At 35.6% G+C, this 22,603-nt stretch overlaps 1 protein-coding gene across 5 annotated transcripts in view; it reads left to right on the top strand.

Annotated features, from left to right (window-relative positions):
- Nucleotides 1-22,603, top strand: part of POF1B (POF1B actin binding protein) — an 89,993-nt gene that overhangs the window by 38,343 nt on the left and 29,047 nt on the right. For all 5 annotated transcript variants that reach the window (XM_057312920.1, XM_057312906.1, XM_057312905.1 and 2 more), the window contains 2 exons: nucleotides 7,255-7,385; nucleotides 20,827-20,854. In XM_057312920.1, the coding sequence (XP_057168903.1) occupies nucleotides 7,255-7,385; nucleotides 20,827-20,854 (159 nt within the window). The remainder of the gene's footprint in view (nucleotides 1-7,254; nucleotides 7,386-20,826; nucleotides 20,855-22,603) is intronic.

Here is a 22,603-nt window from a genome sequence, read left to right as displayed (position 1 = left end):
GAGTTGCCTAATTTTGATCTTCATTTCCCAAGAAGGGTCTACCACTAAGGAGCTGACTGACAAGATCTAGAAATCTAGGTAAAACTCAAATGTCAGTCTCTAACTCTGCAAGGAATTCAGTTTAGTTGCTGCAATTAGACTTAACCTACACTTAGAAAGAGAATGTAAGGGATTACCATGACATTCTTGAGGAAGTTTTTATCTATGCTTTTTTTTTGGCTTTAAACATTCTTGGTCAGCTTCTTTGAAAAAACTGTAAAAAAAAAATCTTTCCAGAATCAGCTAGCATTTGGGATCACTTCTAACCATGTAGGTAGGTGACTTCTTTAAATTCAACAAGTATTTACTGAGCAACTAACTATAGGATGTTCAACCACTATTGTGTTAGATACTATGGGATATAACAAGAAGTATGACTCAGAGTGACGGGAGCTCAGCGATGGCTGCCCTGCCACTGCACAAATGGCTGTTGGGAAGCTGGTGAGCTGTGGGCACTGGGGCCTCCACTGTCTGAGCTGCAGTTCCTGACTCCGGGCTCCTGGTTCTCAGAACTTTTATATTTAAAGTATCCAGAAACGAAAAGAAAGGTAGTGAATGCTGGAAAGATGAGACTGAGTCTTAATGAGGAAGCTTACATTTAAAGGAAGACTCTGAAAGACAACGAAAACTAAGATTGCTGCAAGTTCGAGAACCAGAAAAGGATATCGTTTTACAGATAAAAGAAGATATAAAACAGAGGAGAAATCAGCAATTAACTTGTTTGGCAGAGGAACTAAGGACAGAATGGAAAGAATCACAAACTCAGAAAATAAAGAACTTGGAAAAACTGTATTTGGCAAGGTTAAGAAGTATGGGAGAGGGACACCAACAGGCTAAAGAAAATGAACCTGATTTGAATGCTCTGGCATGGCAGGCAGCATAAAGAAGAAAAAGCAGAAATGAAGCATGAAGAGTCTCTGAAATTACAGAAAAATAAAAAAGAAGAACTAATAAAAAAAAGTGGTATATAACAGCTGGAAAGGAAACACTGTTGGAAAAGAGAGATCTGCCAAAATTACAAGTCTACCACCACCTCCAACTCTTTTTGAGAACGTTGATCTAAAGAGAACTTCTAATGTGAAAACCAATAGTTCCACTTATCATCAGCTTTGCACTTTGGTGAATAGAGAGATGGGCACAAAGCAGGTGACTGACTTACTGTTGTTCACAATCCTCACTTTATTTCTTTGTTCACTGAAGTGAGTTATATCTATACATGTTCTTTGTGAAAAATTTGAAACTATACACATAAGCATAAACTATAGGAAAAACAACTACAATTCCATCACCAAAATGTAATGTGATTAATCCATTAATTAAGTCATTATAGCCTTTATATATAAACATATACACACACTTTTCAAAACATAATTTTTTATAGGCACTTAATATCTCATCATAGATTTAACCATTGTTCTTTTGTTCTTTTATTTTTGCTTCTGTAAATAATGCAAACATAATAATCTTGTACATTTTTGTTTACAACTCTGAGTTATGTGTGGAGTAGATTCCTAGAAGAGAAATTACTGGTTGCAAACTATATAACATTTGATACAGATACTCAATGTGAATCATTAAATTGCCTTTTAAAAAGTGTTGGCAATATGGGAGAATGGCCATCTTATCATATCCTTATCCATTTCCTTGTATGGGTTATTATGGTTTAGAAATTATTGCCAGTCTCAAGAGTAATAAATGATAATCCTTGTTATTGAAATTGCTATTTCTTTGTAACTGTATTTTAATTTCTTTTCATGTTGGATATATTTGGCTACTAGGAAAACAAACTTCCTCAATATAGCTTTCCAGTTTAGAATGCAGCAAATACACATTTTGGTTAACTGCTTAATGGCAGTTGTTAAAATCACTATTCAGTCAGATCTAAGATGAATATTCTCATCATAGAATTAACTTCTAAGAAATAAGAATAAATCTTGATTTGTTTAAAATCATAAATTATTATTACAACTTCAATATTATTATAACATAGGAACAATAACTTCAGTCTGTGGCTAACTTGCTTTTGTGGTTACTATACTACATTTTGCAGTACTAAATAGATGTTCTCTCTCAAGTAAGATTGATGAAGAAAAACATGTTTTTACCTAGCTGTAGTATAGGGTACCACTGATGGTCTTACAGTAAATTATTAAACTTTTCTCTTTGATAGTAACTGAAACTCTTCAGTTTCTGGTTTGAAGATTGGATCAGTAGTTATAATTTATAAAAACAGTCCCACAAACTAAAACATTCTGATATCTTCTTTATTTGCAACTGTATACCATCACTTAAGAAAAATCTGTCACAGGACACCTGGGTGGCTCAGTCAGTTAGGCGTCTGCCTTCACCTCGGGTCATGATCCCAAGGGACTGGGGCCGAGTTCCACATTGGTCTCCTTGCTCAGCGGGGAGCCTGCTCCTCTCTCTACTTGCCACTTCCCCTGCTTGTGTGCTCTCTTTCTCTGACAAATACATTTTAAAAAATCAGAAAAAAGCAAAATTACCTCTGAATTTTCATCTGCATCTTAAGCTTATATCACATGCACAATAATTTAGCATCTTTTCTGGAGTAGAACAATAGCATCTTTACAGCAGGTATCATAAAAAATACTTGCGCTCTTGGCATACATGGTTGGTGACTTCTTTAGAAGTTTTCTGAAAATAAAATATTTTCATGTGTTCAGTCAGCCTTTTTAACATGTACGAGTGCTATCATGTTTTGCTTGAATATCCTGCTAAAATAGTTCTGAAATCTCTTATATGTCATAAAATTTGTCTTTGGTTGAAGGTTGATCAGCCAGCCTACTATATCCCCACTTAGAGCCAGTTATTCTCTGAATTATGTTTAGCTACATTTAATTTCTAGTACACAACTAATAGAACAGGCTTGCAATTTCTGACTTACTCATGGCCTTCATTGTGTTTGTTCCTTTGTCAATGACAGTTGCATAGCACTTGTTAAAAATGGATTTTTTTGTCCTAGAAGTATTTTTCCAATCAGATACACTGTATTGTTTGCTGTGAGGTCCAGCAAAGTACACAGGTAAAGCAGAAACAGTTAAATTCATCAGTTTACTCTGCTGTCATATTTAAAAGCATTTCTGTCTGATGTACAAGATGCAGAAGTAGCATACTTAATAATATCACTTACTGTTTTGTGCCCTGCAGATTATAATTCATGGAAAAGTTTTTAGAAACATGTTTTCTAAAAAGAATTTTTGCTTGGGATTCAGTTTTTGCAAATTTCAAAACCTTTTGAGTCAACTACTAAAAATGTAATCTAACAATTATTTCAACCAGATTTTTGTCTCAATTTTTAGTGTCATTAACACAAATCTATAAGGGATTGTCTTCCTAAAGAATTCTTGTAAAATCTTGTTTTGAACTTGGTTGGGCAGTCACTCTAACCCTTTATTTTCTTCATATCTTCTATATACCTCATCATGTTTCGGCTGAATATGTTTATTGTGAATGGTGTATATTTTGAAGTTTTTCCTTCCCTTAAAATTTTGGTATAGCAAAATTGACATTCTGCTATTAATTCACCTTCAAATGATCTGACAAATTTCCAAACAACTTTTTTCTTAAAAATTTCATTGCTTAAATGGAATGAAATATTGTTCCTGAAAGTTATTTCATTTAATTTTATGCATTTTAATTCCCTAAATAAATGTTTTGGAGAGTTAAAAAAAATTATGACTCATTTTTTTAATAAAGATTTTATTATTTATTTATTTTAGAGAGAGAGAGAGAGAGAGTGCAGGGGAAGGGGCAGAGGGAGAGGGAAAGGGAGAGAATCTTAAACAGACTCTGAACTGAACATGGAACCTGATGAGGGGGTTCCATCTCATGACCCTGAGATCATGACCTGAGCCAAAACCAAGAGGCAGATGCTTAACTGACTGAGCCACCCAGGTGCCCCTCACTCTTTACTCTTAAAGTTTATTTCTGAAGGGTAAGGAAAGGGACCAAAGAGAAAAAGATTTACATATGTAAAATAATATGAAAACAATTTAATATAATGGAACACAGAGAGCTAAGTTGAATTAGCTTGTTGGCTGGTGTACTTTTAGTTTTCATGCTGGTATTAAATCTTGAGATGGTTTTCAAAGTGTGGGTAAGATTTGGATACACAGCAAGAAGGAGAGAGACTATTCCAAGGAGTGAAAAATGTGAGTAAAGAATAGAGAAAGAAATAACATGATGTGTGCCCAGGACAGTGAAATCCACTATGGCTGGAACAGAGAAAATTTTGGGGAACATAAAGTGTTACTATGTGTTAGCATTTGAAGGTTTTATATTGAATATACACAAGTTAATAATTCTATGACATCAAACATATTATATGTTGATATTGACCTTACCAGTTTATCTACTCATGCCTCTATATAGGAGACTTTACTCTCTTTAGGAGGCAATCATTATTTCTTTCAGAAACCAACTTAAAAGTGTACATAGACAAGATAACATTGTGCTGTATTCACCAAGACTTACAAAACTGTAAAAAAATTTTTTAATGAAAACATAGAGAACCCAGAAATGGACCTTCAGCTCTTTGGGCAACTAATCTTTGATAAAGCAGGAAAAAACATCCAGTGGAAAAAAGACAGTCTCTTCAATAAATGGTGCTGGGAAAATTGGACAGCAACTTGCAAAAGAATGAAACTTGACCACTCTTTCACACCATACACAAAGATAAACTCCAAATGGATGAAAGACCTCGATGTGAGACAGGAATCCATCAAAATTCTAGAGGAGAACATAGGCAGCAACCTCTACAACATCGGCCACAGCAACCTTTTTCATGACACATCTCCAAAGGCAAGAGAAACAAAAGATAAAATGAACTTGTGGGACTTCATCAAGATAAAAAGCTTCTGCACAGCCAAGGAAACAGTAAAAAAAACTAAGAGGCAGCCCACGGAATGGGAGAAGATATTTGCAAATGACACTACAGATAAAAGACTGGTATCCAAGATCTACAAAGAGCTTCTCAAACTCAATACACAAGAAACAAATAAACAAATCAAAAAATGGGCAGAAGATATGAACAGACACTTTTCCAATGAAGACATACAAAGGGCTAACAGACACATGAAAAAAATGTTCGAAATCATTAGCCATCAGGGAAATTCAAATCAAAACCACACTGAGATACCACCTTATGCCAGTTAGAATGGCAAAAATTGACAAGGCAAGAAACAACAATTGTTGGAGAGGATGTGGAGAAAGGGGATCCCTCCTACATTGTTGGTGGGAATGCAACTTGGTACAGCCACTCTGGAAAACAGTGTGGAGGTCCCTTAAAATGTTAAAAATTGAGCTACCCTATGATCCAGCAGACGTAGTGAAGAGAAGGGCCATATGCACCCCAATGTTCATAGCAGCATTGTCCACAATAGCCAAATCGTGGAGGGAGCTGAGATGCCCTTCAACAGATGACTGGATTAAGAAGTTGTGGTCCATATATACAATGGGATATTACTCAGCTATCAGAAAGAACGTTTTCTCAACATTTGCTGCAACATGGACGGCAGTGGAGGAGATAATGCTAAGTGAAGTAAGTCAAGCAGAGAAAGACAATTATCATATGGTTTCTCTCATCTATGGAACATAAGAAGTTAGAAGATGGGTAGGAGAAGAAAGGGATAAAGAAAGGGGGGTAATCAGAAGGGGGAATGAAGCATGAGAGACTATGGACTCAAACAAACTGAGGGCTTCAGAGGGGAGGGGGGTGGGGCAATGGGATAGGCTGGTGATGGGTAGTAAGGAGGGCATGTATTGCATGGTGCACTGGGTGTTATACACAACTAATGAATCGTTGAACTTTACATCAAAAACCAGGGATGTACTGTATGGTGACTAACATAATATAAAAAAAATTGTATCTGAAAAAAAAAGAAAACATGAAGATACTATACTGTAATTTGAATATGACCTTTTCTATTTATCTGTATTTTTTAAAGATTTATTTATTTTGGAGAGACAGAGAGAGAGTGTGTGTGTGAGCATGAGTGGGAGGGGCAGAGGGAGAAGGAGAGAGAATCTCAAGCCGACTGTGCCCTGAGTGTGGAGCCCAAGATAGCACTCGATCTCATGACCCTGAGATCACGACCTGAGTTGAAACCAAGAGTTGGACACTTAACTGATTGTGCCACCCAGGCACCCCAATTTATCTGTATTTTATAAATGACTTACCATATCACAGACATGGTTATGAAAACTCATCTTTGTTTACTTTGCAATATTTGTAAATCTTCTATTTGCCTCAGCATGCATGATTTTTTAGGGTCTACATTCAAAGGACAGGTTGAAAAGGAAGTATTAGTGGTCAAATTTGAGGTCCATTTATCATCTATATACTTAGAAATAAATGTATTTATAAGACACTTATGGTCCCACATGCAATATCAAAGGTAGTATGGAATGCAGTCTAAGTTATTAACCTCCAGGTAGTGTTTTGGAGATGGAACACAAGGTGGTCAACATTTTTGAAAAGATTGGTACCAAATTATATGAAGCCAATAGAATAGGTCTTATTTAAGACACTGTTCATAGTAATTTGTGTTTAGGACTTCCAGTGTCTTTGAAGTGTATGAATTTTCTACATTTGGCCATTAGCTACTCTTTCCCATGTCAGATTGACTATATATTCAGTCCAAATAATAACTGAAGGGAATATAAGAAGAAATACATAAAAACATATTGAACTGAGGTTAATTTAATCTAACTGTAATATATGCTGATAAATTAAGCTGCATTTCACTGAGAAGATGCAAGTCCAAATAAAATTAATTCTTTTATGTCAGTATAATTCAAATAATTCACATGTTCTTTTCCAACAGAGAACAGAAGAGTAAGTCATGTGGTGATAATGGGCAATTTAGAGATTTTGATTCACTTGTTTTACTGTTTTATTTAAATATATAGGTATATATCTCAAGAATTTTTATATAAATTATTAAAGTTTTGCATTCATTAGATCACTTAGATTAGTGAAATAAAATTGAAAATGTTATTGTAATGTTGTTTTTCCTTTAAAATCCTCTCATATTGAAAAATGTATACCTCAGTTGTAAGGAAAATTTAGTGGGTTGACTCATATAATGACTTTGTAATGACTTACTTGTATTCATAGTCTCATTTGACATCAAAACGTCTATTAACTTAGAAATACTTAATGTTGTTTATAATTGTGCTTGATGCTTTCTTCAGGTGATAATTCAAGATGATGGCCCTGAAAAGTTGGACCCCAAATATTTTGGAGAGTTACTTGCTGATCTAAGCCGTAAAAATACAGATCTATATTATTGCTTATTAGAACATTTGCAGAGAATTGGAGGAAGGTACTGTAAATATATAATATCATTTGCCTCGATGTTGTAGCTATCAAACATTTTATGATACTTTGGTATTTTTTAAATGTACTTTATTTTTTAGAGCAGTTTTAGGTTCACAGCAAAACTCTAGTACTTCTTTTTTTTTTAAGGTTTTATTTTTAAGTAATCTCTACACCCAACAGGAGGCTCAAACTGACAACCCCAAGATCAAGAGTCACATGCTTCACCGACTGAGCCAGCCAGGTGCCCCAAAACTCTAGTATTTTAATGGGGAAATAGGGTAACTATATGAGCAGATCTGAGCAAATTCTCATTTTCAGAGTTAATGTACTTCATGAAAATCATCAAAAAAGATCACACCAGTCCTTTTAGCATCAGTAAAGAATTCCTCGGACCTTCTTTTGTAACATACTTTGATGACAAATGCAACCTCTTGGACAGGAAGCTCAAAAAAATGCATAGCATACTATGACTTCTTATAAGATATTATACTGATGATATAAAATACAATCCATTGTCAGTACACTACTATTCATCTTCCATTGATTTATGCTCAATGTACAAAGGCCAGAGTTTAATATACATTTAGTGTTATATATTACAAAAAAAGTTATGTATTATATTAATATATATTATACTACATATAATATATTAAACATAAATTATATATCTGCAAATTAATAGAAATATGAATGTGTATGTTATTAAATAATTATATGTATTTAAATATATATACATAAACAAATTATCAACTATTCATGCATAGATGAGAGCATATTATGTCCTGAAATGAATTCCATAAGCTACATAAGCTACAAAAGTTGCCTTTTGCTACATACTCACATCATATATATGGCCAACTTTCAGACAAATTCTAGGAAAGCTCCACAAATTCAGAAAAATATGTAGGATAAAAGAAAGTTGGTAGATTTTTTTTTAGTTCACACTTCACTAACTGTATTCTTCTACATCTTAAAGATCTTTAATCTCTTATCCGTCTTTTTTCCTCTCCATTTATTACAGTCCTTTCTCTCCATTTTTAGCTCCATCCTCTCTAACTTTTCTCACTTTCATATACATGACTGCAACCATTCCCTTACTATCATCCTCAAGTGCCTTACCTTCTTATCTTATTGTCCCTCCCACTTAGCAAAATTCCAATTCTTGAGTAGCCTAGCTATCTGCTTTATTTATTGTTTCTTTTACCACTCTTTTTACCACTTTGTATCTACTCTGTCCAATACATAACACTCACTACCCCTAGAATTCAGAGGGCTCTGTGAGGGCTGTTTTATATACCCTGGTTTCCTTGGTGTTTAGCATGGTGATTAGTTTAGTGTGGTAAACAGTAAATATGTGTTGGATATATGAAGGCCTTCTTTTTTAAAGTTTTTATTTAAATTCCAGTTAGTTAACACACATTGTAACATTAGTTTCAGGTACACAATATAGTGACTTAACACTTCCTTACATCACCTGGTTCTCATCACAAATGCCCTCCTTAATCCCCATCACCTATTTAACACCCCCCCCACTCACCTCCCTTCTGGTAACCATGTTTGTTCTCTATAGTTAACTTACAAAACTCAACACACAAAAAACAAACAATCCAATTAAAAATGGACAGAAGACAAAGGATACATGTACCCCAATATTTATGGCACCATTATCAACAATAGCCAAACTATGGAGAGAGCCCAAATGTCCATTGACTGATGAATGGATAAAGAAGACATGGTATATATATATATATATATATATATATATATATATATATATATATATATATATATATATATATACAATAAAATATTATTCAACCATCAAAAAGATTGAAAGCTTGCCATTTGCAATGACATGGATGGAGCTAGAGTGTATTATGCTAAGTGAAATAAGTCAGTCAGAGAAAGACAAATACCATATTATCTCACTCATAATTGGAATATAAGAAAGAAAACAGATGAACATATAGGAATGGGGGAAAAAGGAGAGAGAGAAATAAGCCATAAGTGACTATAAACAATAGAGAACAAACGGAGTGTTGATGGAGGGAGGTGGGTGAGGGATGGGCTAGATGGGTGATGGGTATTAAAGAAGGCACTTGCTGTGATGAGCACTGGGTGTTGTATGTAAGTGATGAATCGCTGAATTCTACTCCAGAAACCAATGTTGCAGTACATGTTAACTAACAAAATCTAAATTTTAAAAAAATTGGCAGAAGACATGAATAGACATTTTTCCAGAGAAGATATACAGATGGCCAACAGACATATGAAAAGATGCTCAACATCACTGATCACCAGGGAAATGCAAATCAAAACTACACTGAATGCCTTCATTACTGCTACATCCATGCAGTTGAGCACTGTTAGAGAAAAGCACAGGCATTTATTTGAATTGGAGTCATTATAAATGCATGACTTCCATCTTCAATTAGTCCTTCTTCATTGTTTTATTCGAATAAACACCTTTTCTCATTACCCAAACAACTATTTCACACAACCAGCCATTTGCATAAGGTCACTACCTTACAATCTTCCCCCTCACTCTAAATAGTCAATTATTTATTGAGTGTATGTGCCAGAGACACTGTGCTAAGTACTTTTCCTATATTGTCTAATTTGTACAGTAACCCGAGAAAGTTTCAAATGGAGACCCAAAGGGAGTAAGTTATTAACTTAAGGTCACAACAGCTACTAAGTGCTTGAAATAGATTAAACATTTTTGAGTATTTTTTTTACCTATAAACTGTGACTCAGCTTTTCTACAAAGCCTCCCTTATATATTTAGCTTGGTCAAGTGTTCATCTTCAGTGCATTCATCACGCCCCATGAATATTTTTATCAAAGGATCACATTGTAAAATCAAGAGCATAAAGAGACTTAGTCTTAAGTACCCTGATTCTAGATCCAGAGTTCATACCCTGGGCTTGTGTTTCAGCTTTTGTTACATACTTGATGTGTAATGTCAGGCAACTTGTTTATTTTCTCTGTACTTCAGTTTCTTCATCTGTAAAATAGGGATTATAATAACAATACTTATCTCTTAGATTTGTTATAAGCCAAAAATGATTTAAGACATACACTTACAAGCAGCATCAGCATCATGTAAGAACTTGGAAATAGTACTACAGAATCAGATACTCAGGGAGTTATACACAACTATTAAATCATTGAACACTGCATCAAAAACTAATGACGTAATGTATGGTGGATAACTTAACACGATAAAAAAAAAAAGAAACTCAGGGAGTGGGGGCCAGCAACAAACCCTCCAGAGGACTCTGATTTATGTTCAAGTTTGAGAATCACTTACCTAAGACCACAAAGGTCAAAAAATCTGGGAATAGAGCCCATATTTTGAGGACATTTTCTCCTTAGGCAAATCACTTAACCTTTCAGTATTAGATATATATCTCCAAATTATTTAAGATAATGAAGACAAATTGAAGAAATTATCATTTTTTGAGCCGTCAAATATGAAAAGTTCACAGTATTTAGACTGGTTTGACATCGTTCAAATTTTGTCTAGGAACAATTATGTTTATACGAAGTAAGACAGTATTTGTCTTTTATGTTGCCCCAAAATAGTTCAGAGCACATGGATTTGACAAAGTTGCTACTCAATAAAGGGTTATAGAATGAGAGTTAAGTATATTCCAAATTTATTAGTTCACACTAACTAGAAGTAGATAAAGTAACTGAGCAAAGGATGTTACATTATTTCATAATGATTACCCCAGTAAAGGTGTAATTCGTGGTTTGGGAACAACTCTTTCGTTGAAGGGTTTTGATAAATTTACATGTATGACTTGAAGATGTGATTAAGCAATACAAAGCCTTGAATTTAATTCTTAGAGTACCTAAAATACTACATACACCAAAGAGATAGAAAGGTAGTGTCTCCACATTAATAAACACTCCACAGTGGAGAGGGTCTTTTAAAATTTTGGTGATTAAGACTTTCTGTTAGAAGGTTGTCAGTTTATTTCTCCTTATTCTTTCCCTCTTTTCCAACTTTCATTCTTTTTGTTTTGTTTTTCCTTATTATATTCCTTCCTTCCTAGGAGGTGAGATTACATATAGTAAGTGCCACTGTTTTTAAAAAATGTTTAAAGTTTTTATTTAAATTCCAGTTAGTTAACATACAGTGTAATATTAGTTTCAGGTGTACAATATAATGATTGAACACTTCCATACAACCCTTGTGCTCATCATAACAAATGGACTCCTTAATCTTTATCACCTATTAACCCATCCCCCCACCTCCCCTCTGGTAACAATCAGTTTGTTCTCTATAATTAAGAGTCTGTTTCTTGTTTTGCCTCTCTCTCTCTTTGTCTCCATGCTCTTTTGTTTTGTTTCTTAAATTCCACTATGAGTCATATGGTATTTGTCTTTCTCTGACTTATTTCCCTTAGTATAATACGCTCTAGCTCCACCAATGTCATTGCAAATGTCAAGATTCCGTTCTTTTTTATGGCTGAGTAATATTTCATTTTATATATACCACCTCTTCTTTATCCATTCATCAGTTGATGGACACTTGGGCTGTTTCCATAGTTTGGCTATTGTAAATAATGCTTCTATAAACATCAGAGTGTCTGTATCCCTTTGAATTAGTATTTTTGTATTCGTTGGGTCAATACTTAGTCACACAATTGCTGGATCCTAGAGTTCTATTTTTAACTTTTTGAGGAATCTCCATACTGTTTTCCAGAGTGTCTGTGCCAGTTTGCATTCCCACCAACAGTATAAGAGGGTTCCCCTTTCTCCACACCCTTATCATAACAACTGTTGTTTCTTGTGTTGATTTTTTTTTTTAAGATTTTATTTATTTATTTGACAGAGACAGCCAGCGAGAGAGGGAACACAAGCAGGGGGAGTGGGAGAGGAAGAAGCAGGCTTCCAGCGGAGGAGCCTGATGTGGGGCTCGATCCCATAATGCCGGGATCACGCCCTGAGTCGAAGGCAGACACTTAATGACTGCGCTACCCAGGCGCCCCTCTTGTGTTGATTTTAGCCACATCTTTTCATGTGTCTGTTGGATATCTCTGTCTTGGGAAAATGTCTAGTCATGTCTTCTGCCCATTTTTATTTTTTTAAAATTTTTATTTAAATTCTAGTTAGTTTGGGTGCCTGGGTGGCTCAGTCAGTTAAGTGTCTGCCTTCAGCTCAGATCATGATCCTAGGGTCCTGAGATCAAGCCCCACATCAGGCTCCCTCCTCAGCGGGGAGTCTGCTTCTCTCTCTGCCCCTCCCCCAGCTTGCAGTCTCTCTATCTCTCTCTTGCTCACTCTCTTTCAAATAAATAAAGAAAATATTTAAAAATTAAATTCTAGTTAGTTAACATAGAGTGCAATATTGGTTTCAGGAGTAGATTTCAGTGATTCATCACTTACATACAACACCCAGTGCTCATCATAGCAAGTGCCCTCCTTAATACCCCTCACCTATCTAGCCCACACCCCGCCCATCTCCCTCCATCAACCTTCAGCTTGTTCTCTGTCTCTAAGAGTCTCTTATGGTTTGTTCCCCTTTCTTTTTCTCCCCCTCCCATACGTTCATCTTTTTGTTTCTTAAATTCCACAAAGACATGGTATTTGTCTTTCTCTGACTTATTTCGCTTAGCATAATATATTCTAGCTCCATCCACATCATTGCAAATGGCAAGTTTTCATTCTCTTTGATGGCTGATTAATATTCCTATATATATATATACATACATATATATATATACATATATATATATATATATATGTATGTATATATATATACATATACTACATCTTCTTTATCCATTCATCAGTTAATGGACATTTGAACTCTCTCCACTCTCTCCACAGTTTGGCTATTGTTGATAATGCTTTCTGCCCATTTTTAAATTGGATTATTCATTTTTTGGGTGTTGAGGTTCATAAGTTCTTTGCATATTTTGGGTACTAAACCTTTATCAGATGTGTCATTTGCAAATATCTTCTCCAGTTCTGTAGGTTGCCTTTTATTTTGTTGATTGCTTTCTTTGCTTTGCAGAATCATTTTATTTTGATTAAACCCAAATAGTTCAATTAAAAAATAATTCAATTTTGCTTTTTAAAAAAATTTTAATTATGTTAGTCACCGTACAGTAGTACATCATAAGTTTTTGATGTAGTGTTCCATGATTCACTGGAACACCCAGTGCTCCATGCAATATGTGCCCTCCTTAATACCCATCACCTGCCTAGCCCAATCCCCCACCCCCCTCTCCTCTGAAACCCTCAGTTTGTTTCCCAGAGTCCATAGTCTCTCGTGGTTCATTCCCCCTTCTGTTTACCCCCCTTCATTCTTCCCTTCCTTCTCCTACTGATCTCCCTGCTATTCCTTATGTTCCACAAATGAGTGAAACCATATGATAATTGTCTTTTTCTGCTTGACTTACTTCACTTAGCATAATCTCCTCCAGTCCTGTCCATGTTGCTGCAAATGTGGGGTGATCGTTCTTTCTGATGGCTGAGTAATATTCCATTGTATATATGGACCACATCAATTTTGCTTTTCTTTCTCTTGCTTTGGAAGACATTTCTAGAAAGAAGTTGCCATGGGTGACGTCAAAGAGGTTACCTATGTTCTCCTCTAGGATTTTTATGGTTTCAGGTCTCACATTTAGGTCTTTAATCCATTTTGAATTTCTTTTTGTGGTTGGTGTAAGAAAGTGATCTAGTTTCATTCATTTGTATGATGTTGTCCAGTTTTCCCAACACCATTTTTTGAAGAGACTGTCTTTTCTCCCATTGGATATTCTTTCCTGCTATGTTGAAGATTAATTAACCATATAGCTGAGGGTTCATTTCTGGGTTTTCTATTCTCTTCTATTGATCTGTTTGTCTATTTTTGTGCCAGTACCATACTGTTTTGATCACTACAGCCTGGTAATATAACTTCAAGTCCAGAATTGTGATGCCTCCAGCTTTGCTTTTCTTTTTCAAGATTGCTTTGGCTATTCAGGATCTTTTCTGGTTCCATACAAATTATAGGATTGTTTGTTCCAGCTCTGTGAAAAATATTGATGGTATTTTGATAGGGATTGCATTGTATATGCAGATTGCTTTCGGTACCATAGACATTTTAGCAATATTTGTTCTTCCAGTCCATGAGAATGAAAAGTATTTCCATTTTCTTGTGTCCTTTGTAATTTCTTTCATCAGTGTTTTACAGTTTTCAGAGTCTAGGTCTTTCACCTCTTTGGTTAGATATCTTACTTTTTTTGGCAGAGTTGTAAATGGGATTGATTCCTTGATTTCTTTTTTGGCTGCTTCATTACTGTTGTATAGAAATGCAACAGATTTCTGTATGATGATTTTGTGTCCTGCAAGTTTACTGAATTCCTGTATCAGCTCTAGGAGATTTTGGTGGGGTCTTTTGGGTTTTCTATATATTGTATCATGTCATCTGCAAATAGCGAGAGTTTGACTTCTTCCTTGCTGATTTGGATGCCTTTTATTTATTTTCCTTCTCTGATTGCTGTGACTAGAACTTCCAGTACTATGTTAAATAACAGCAGTGAGAGTGAATATCTCTGTCTTGTTCCGACCTTAGGGAAAATGCTCCGTTTTTTCCCTACTGAGGATATTAGCTGTGGGTTTTCATATACGACCTTTGTTTTGTTGAGGGTATGTTCCCTCTAAACTTTGTTGAGGGTTTTTATCATGAATGGATGTTATACTTTGTCAGATGCTTTCTTTGCATATGTTTAAATGATCATGTGATTCTTATCCTTTCTCTTATTAATGTGGTGTATCATGTTGATTGATTTGTGAATATTGAACCACCCTTGCAACCTAGGAATAAATCTCACTTGATTATGGTGAATGTTTTTTAATGTATTGTTGGATTTGGTTTGCTAGTATTTTATTGAGAATTTTTGTATCCATATGTTCATCAGGGATATTGGCCTGTATTTCTCTCTCTCTCTCTCTCTCTCTCTCTCTCTCTCTTTTGTGGAGTCTTTATCTGGTTTTGGTATCAGGGTAATGCTGGCCTCATAGAATGAATTTGCAAGTTTTCTTTCCTTTTCTATTTCATGCAATATTTGAGAAGAATAGGTATTAGCTCTTCTTTAAGTGTATGGTAGAATTTTCCTGTGAAGCCATCTGGCCCTGGACTTTTGTTTGTTGGGAGTTTTTTGTTTTGTGATTCAATTTCTTTGCTGGTTATTGGTCTGTTCAAATTTTTTATTCTTTCCTGTTTCAGTTATGGTAATTTATATCTTTCTAGGAATTTATCCATTTCTTCCAGGTTGTCCAATTTCTTGGCATATGGCTTGGCATATGGCTTTTCATAATATTCCTATAATTTTTGCATTACTGTGGTGTCAGCTGTTATTCCTCCTGTCTTATAATTTTATTTATTAGGGTGCTTTCTCTTTTCTTTTTGATAATTATGACTACAGGTTTATCAATTTTATTATTTCTTTTGAGGAATCATTTCCTGTTTTCATTGATTTTTTTCTATTGTTTTTTCCCCCCTGTATCATTTATTTCTGCTGTAATCTGCATTATTTCCTTTCTTTTTTGTAGCTCCTTTAGGTGTAAGTTTAGGTTGTTTATTTGAGATTTTTCTTACTTCTTGAGGTAGGCCTGTATTGCTATATATTTCCCTTTTAGGGATCACTTTTGCTGCATCCCAAAGGTTTTGGACAATTTTGTTTTCATTTTCATTTGTTTCCATGTATCTTTTTATTTTTTCTTTGATTTCCTGTTTGTTTGATTCATTTTTTAGTAACATGTTGCTTAAGCTCCATGTATTTGTGGTCTTTCCAAGTTTTTTCTTGTGGTTGATGTCTTTTTCATAATGCTATGGTCAGAAAAGGTACATAGTATGATTTCAAATTTATGTATTTGTTGAGACCAGTTTTGTGACCTAATATGTGGTCTATTCTAGAGAATGTCCTATGCGCACTTGAAAAGAATGTACATTCTCTTGTTTTAGGGTGGAATGTTCTGAACATATCTGTTAAGTCCATCTGGTCCAGTGTGTCATTCAAAGCCATTGTTTCCTTGTTGACTTTTTGTTTGGCTGATCTGTCCATTGACGTAAGTGGGGTGTTAAAGTCCCCTACTATTATTGTATAATTATCCTTTAGTTCCTTTATGTTTGTTATTATGTGCTTTATGTATTCAGGTGCTCCCATGTTGGGTGCATAAATATTTACAATTATTATATCTTCTTGTTGGATTTTTCCTGTTTACGATTATATAGCCCTTGTTTGCACTTCTTACAGTCCTTGTTTTAAAGTCTAGTTTGTGTGATATATGTATTGTTCTTCAGGCTACCTTTGACATCCATTTGCATGATAAATGTTTCTCCATCCCTTCACTTTCGATGTGCAGGTGCTTTTAGGTCTAAAATAGGTCTCTTGTAGGCAGTGTATAGATGGGTCTTATTTTTTAATCCTTTCTGATACCCTATGTCTTTTGATTGGAGCATTCAGTCCATTTACGTTCAAAATAATTATTTGTTTATTTGTTTATTACTTTTTTGTCATTGTTTCTGGAGATTTTCTCTGATCCTTCCTTGCCTTTGTCATTGTTAGTCTCTCCTTTGCACTCAGAGTCCCCTTGAATACTTGTTGCAGAGCTGGTTTAGTGATCATGAACTCCTTTAGGTTGTGTTTTTTTGTTTCTTTTTTTTTGGTCTTTTTTTGTTTGTTTGTTTTTTGTTTTTTGTTGTTGTTGTTGGGGAAAGTATCTTTCTTATTCTGCATGTTAGCCTTGCTGGATAGAGTATTCTTGACTGCAGATTTTTCCATTCAGCACTTTGAATATATCATGCCATTTCCATCTGGCTTGCCAAGTTTCTGTTGAGAAATCTGCAGCTAGATTTGTGGGTCTTCCCTTGTTTATTAAGGACTTCCGTCTTGCTGCTTTTAAGATTTTTTTTCACTGTATTTTGCAAATTTAATTACAATGTCTTGTTGTGGGCCTGGTTTTATTGATTTTGACGGGCATTTTCTGTGCCTCTTGGATCTGGATGTCTGTTTCTTTCTGCTGATCAGGGAAATTTTTAGCTATTATTTCTTCAAATAAATTTTCTGCCCCCTTTTCTCTCTCTTTTTCTTCTGTGACTCCTGTAATATGAATGTTATTACATTTGATGGAGTCATTGAGCTCCCTACATCTATTCTCATATTCAATTAATTCTTCTTTCTCTCTTTTATTCAGCTTCTTTTTCCCCCATTATTTTTTCTTCTATATCACTAATTCATTCCTCTGCTTCTTCCAGACTGCTGTTGATTGCATCAAGTTTGTTTCCAATCTCCTTTATTGCATTATTCATCTCTGACTGATTCTTTTTTAACTCTTTTATCTCTGTGGTAGGGGGTCTCGCTGATGCCTTGTATTCTTTTCTGAAGCCCAGTGACTATCCTTATGATTGTTGCTTTAACTTCTCCATCAGGCATGTTACTTTTATCTGTTTCACTTAGATCTATTGCTGTGGCTGTGGCCTTATCTTGTTCTTTCATTTGAGATAAGTTTCTCTGTCTTGGCATTTTGTCTTAGTGTCTGCCTTCTTCATGTTAGAAAAGCCAGTTATGTCTCCTGCTCCTAAAATTAATGGCCTTATGAAAAAGAGGTTTTCTAGTGCCCAAGGCCTGGCACTTCAGGGAGTGTCTCTGAAGTGTACTCTGCTGTGATATTTTGGCTATGGTATCTTTCAGGCCTGTCATCTTCATAGGCTCTTCTTGCCTGCTGTGGGCAGTGTTTGGTACCTGGCCTGAATATGGTGACTTTTTACTCAGTGTGATCTGGTCTGATTATGAAGTGAGACCTGACACCAACTCTACCAGGACTGAGGCCCTGCAGATTTCTTGTTAGGAGATGTGGTGTGAGCAGTGGTTTAGGCTGGTCTTCTGGAGGAGGGGCCCACTGTGCTGGTACTGAGGTATGCTTGACTTAGAAAGGCAGTCCCACCAAAGTGCAGGCAGGTAGGTTTGGTATAAGCAAGTTAGGTAACCAGTGTCCTTGCTGAGCTGCTTACTACAGGTGCTTCTCTGTTTATGCCAGAATGGGGGTAGGAAATGGTGCCAACCAGCTCCTTTCTTCCCAGAGAGGCCTCTCTGTGAAAGCTGCCTCTCAGGGATATGCTCTGAGTGGAGTGTATAATCTCCCTGCTGTGTGCCCCAGGCATACTTCAGATCTTTGTTGCCATACCATCTGCCCCCAGGTTGTTTGCCTGCCTTCTCTCCAAGAGCAGAGCAGTGCTCTCAGGGCTCTATCTCAGCTAAACCTGCTGTCCTTTAAAACCAGGCTTTAAGCCCTGCCGGTTGCAAGGTCTGACTAAATTCAGCCCTTCTCATTTTCCAAGCCAATGGCTTTGGGAAAACATTCTTTATGTGGGTTTCCCTGTGTGCTTCTCTCTCTCTCTCTCTCTCTCTCTCTCTCTCTCTCTCTCTCTTTCTCACCCTTCTCCATGACCATGGCTCTCCCCTCCACAATACCCAGTTTCTGTTTCTCCCCTAAATCACATCTCCACACTTCCTACCTACTTTGATGTGGCTTCTTGTCTCCCTTTAGTTGTGAAGTTTGTTCTGTCAGTCTTCAGGTCGATTTCTAGGATGTTTAGGATGATTTGGTAGTAATCTAGTTGTGTTCATGGGAATAGAGGAACCTAGGGTCCTCCTACTCTGCTGCCATGTTCCCCTCTTCTCCTGCCACTGTTTCTTCTTCCTCTTTTTCCCCCCATCCCATTGTAATTCTAGCCATCATCCCCTGGTGAGGATGGAGATGTAATCCACATTGATCTCTCCACCTCCTTGCTCTGCTGTCTTTGTTTTCACTCTCTCTTTCCCCCTCCTTTTGTACTCACTTTTCTTCTTTTTCCATGTTACAATTTAGCAATGAGTGAGTGCAGGGTCAGAATTAAGAAAAGTTGTCTCACGAAACCCTCCTGGTTACTTTAAAACATTGCAGTATTAAGTGCTGTTGATTGTTCTTTGCTTTATTTATTTTTTTGTTTTCTTATTTGTAGAAACAAATGACTAGGGACATGTGTACTAGATTGTCTTGGAAAGTGGAATAGTTAATATAAAAGTCCATTAATACTGTGATAATTCCAGTTAATAGTAATGTAAGATGACTAAAACTGCATTGATTCATATTTTTAATTTGTTGTAACTCCCAGTATATGCATGCTGTTACTTTAGTAAAGCATTGAAAAAGTATACGATATTTTATTTATTTGTATTTCTAGGGCCTCCCCACAATTTCTATTTTGGGCAACAAAGGAAATCCCACATACATACATAGAAACAACTGCAAATATGTAGTCATGCCTCAGGAAATTGAATTTTCAGTTATCTTCCTCCACATTAGTTTTTTTAAAACATATGCAAGGTGTTTTGTACAGTGAGTGACCCTCTTATCTCCGTAAGCAATATATTACTCATAAGCACTTACTTAGAAGGTAAAGATAGGAGGTAATGTCCTAACATATCTCTAAAATACTTTTCTCTTATACTGAAGATATGGCACTCATATACCTCTGATTTTTTATGACCATCTTTAAAATATTCTGCCTTGCTGTCAGAACATGTGTACTGTGTTTTTGTTTGAGAAGTATGTTCAACAAATATTTTGTGCCCAGTTCTTCAATTAAGCACAGATGGAGCAAGCAGGCAGAAATAAAGTCCCGTCTCTTGCCTGTGACACTAGAACAGTATCCTTTTCCACCTTCATTATTTCCCAAAGGAGCAAGTTCCAGACTGGTATAATCACTAACAATTCGTTTACGGCATTTGCCTACCTAACGTGACTTCACAAAGGGTCTTCCAACCCTGGTGCCCAAACACTCATTTTGATGTTGGAAGTTCTATTATCCCACTAGAATTTTGGTCATGTTGCTTAAGGCTCTGTCCCTATGTAAACATTCAAATGCCTTTTAAGTTTTGTCACTGCCATATATATTGTAGTGTAGATTGAATGAGTTAACCTTGTCTTGCAAGTTTTGATTTTGATGAAAAGGGTATGAATAACTTGAAGACTCTGTAGAGAGAAGCTGGACTCAGCACTGAAAGTGAGCAATACAGGAGAAAAGGGAGGTGGAAATAGAGAACAACTATTATTGTTATTCATTCATTCAGGTAACATTTATTGCCAGTACCAAGGACTTGTACTTCTATCCATAAATGGACAGGTACTAATGGATGGCAGTAACTGATTTTCTATATTGTTTTGGTTGGTTATTTTGATACCGTCCATTTTTAATAGATTAGCTAGTTCCAGGAAAATTATCTTTATTTTTGTCAAATTCCATTTTAGTTAGTTTAAAATTTATTTGAATTATAAATTGAAATGTTACTATTATGATATATCAAAAAGTAAGATAAATTAATTTGAACACTAGCATTTATATATGATCATTATATACGTTTTCTTAAGGTTGTCTATCTTTTTTTTTCACTCTTACAGCAAGGAAGACTTTGAGTCTACAAATGAGGTAAGTGCAGAAATAGTTGAAAATCAAATATACTAGACAACAAAGCAGATTCTGATATTTTCACTAATGATACTGTTTTAGTTTGGTAACTTTGTTAGACTAGAAGCACAGATTAGTGAAAGACATGATGATTATTTTGCCTTTAAAATGATAAAACTATTTACATATTTGTAATAGCTATAAAAAGTAATAATCATCGGGGTGCCTGGGTGGCTCAGTTGGTTCAACTTTGAACTCTTGATTTCAGCTCAGATCATGATCTTAGGATTGTGGAATTGAGAGCCACGTTGGGCTCCGTGCTCAGCGTGATGTCTGCTTGAGATTCTTTCTCTCCCTCTCCCTCTTCCCCTCCCCCCACTGTCTTTCTCTCACTCTTTAAAATAAATAAATAGATAAAATCTTTAAAATAATAATAATAAAAGTAATAATTATTCATGCAAAAATGTTTTATCAGCTGTTATTTAGATTCAATTTGTCTTTGCTTATCAAAACATTGAAAATTTCATTGACCAAATACTCTTTGCTTTAGAAAAGTGAAACCTACATTAACTACATAAATAGCAAAATTAGTTTTAGTGTACTTTGAAGACTTATATGACCCATGCCAAATAGCAACTTAAAGTACATTTTTTTCAAGTATTATATATGGACATTTTGTTAATAATTACTTTTAATGGAATAAGTCATCAAATAGAGAAAACTGATTTCAAAATAAAAGAGCACAGTGGCCTCTTTTATGTTATTTTTTCTTTATTTCCAATGTATTAATACACTGTATCCATTACAATAATTCAGAAAGCCCTAAATTGCTGTTAAGAAGTACTAACTTCAGTTCAGCTTCTCACTTAAAATTAGCAGAAGCTTCTCACCAGAGGGGAGGTCAGTAGGGGTGATGGATAAAACAGATAAAGGGGCTTAAGAGTACACTTAATTTGATAAGCACTGAGAAATGTATACAGTTGTTGAATCATTATATTGTACACCTGAAACTAATATAACTGCATGTTAATTATACTCGAATGAAAAAAAAAGACAATGGTGCTTGGTGGGCTAGGCAAGGGATTTGTGGAGATAAGTGTCTGGCTGTGATACCTGAGCTTCGGTACTTGGCTATCTTTTTTTAAATACTTATTATTTATTTATTTATTTATTTATTTATTTATTTATTTATTTGAGAGAGAGCATTGTATGAGTGGGGGTGGGGGCAGAGGGAGAGGGAAAGAGAGAATCTTAAGCAGGCTCCACACTCAGCACTGAAACCAAGGTGGGGCTTGATCCCAGGACCCTGAGATCATGACTTGAGCCAAAATCAAGAGTCAGACACTTAACTGACTGAGCCACCCAGGTACCCAGTTCTCTGAGTTTTTATAAAGACATCATCCTTCTATGGTTTGGGGAAGGGATACTGAAGTCATAGGTAGTGGATGGTATTGTCTTGCAAAATCCATAGAGAAAGGCCACCCCCTGTGGAAGAGGGCAAGATATGCTCTGAAGAAGTGGATTCTTGGTCAGTCATCCAAGGAGGAGGGTCTTGGCAGGTGAGAGGGGAAGACCCTGACTCTATTAGAATCTCCCTCTCTTGGATCTAGACCTCACAAAGGGAACTGTATGTATATGAGCTTCGGAATGAGGGCAATAAGATGATGTGGAAGACAGAATAATGACCCCCCAAAGATGTTCACATCCTAATCCCTAAAACCTTTGAATATGTTACCTTAACATGGCAAAGGGACTTTGCAAATGTGACTA

The sequence above is a fragment of the Ursus arctos genome, chromosome X (assembly GCF_023065955.2).
Source record: "Ursus arctos isolate Adak ecotype North America chromosome X, UrsArc2.0, whole genome shotgun sequence".
In the NCBI taxonomy this organism is placed as follows: domain Eukaryota; kingdom Metazoa; phylum Chordata; class Mammalia; order Carnivora; family Ursidae; genus Ursus; species Ursus arctos.
This window is presented reverse-complemented; position numbering and strand designations above follow the sequence as displayed.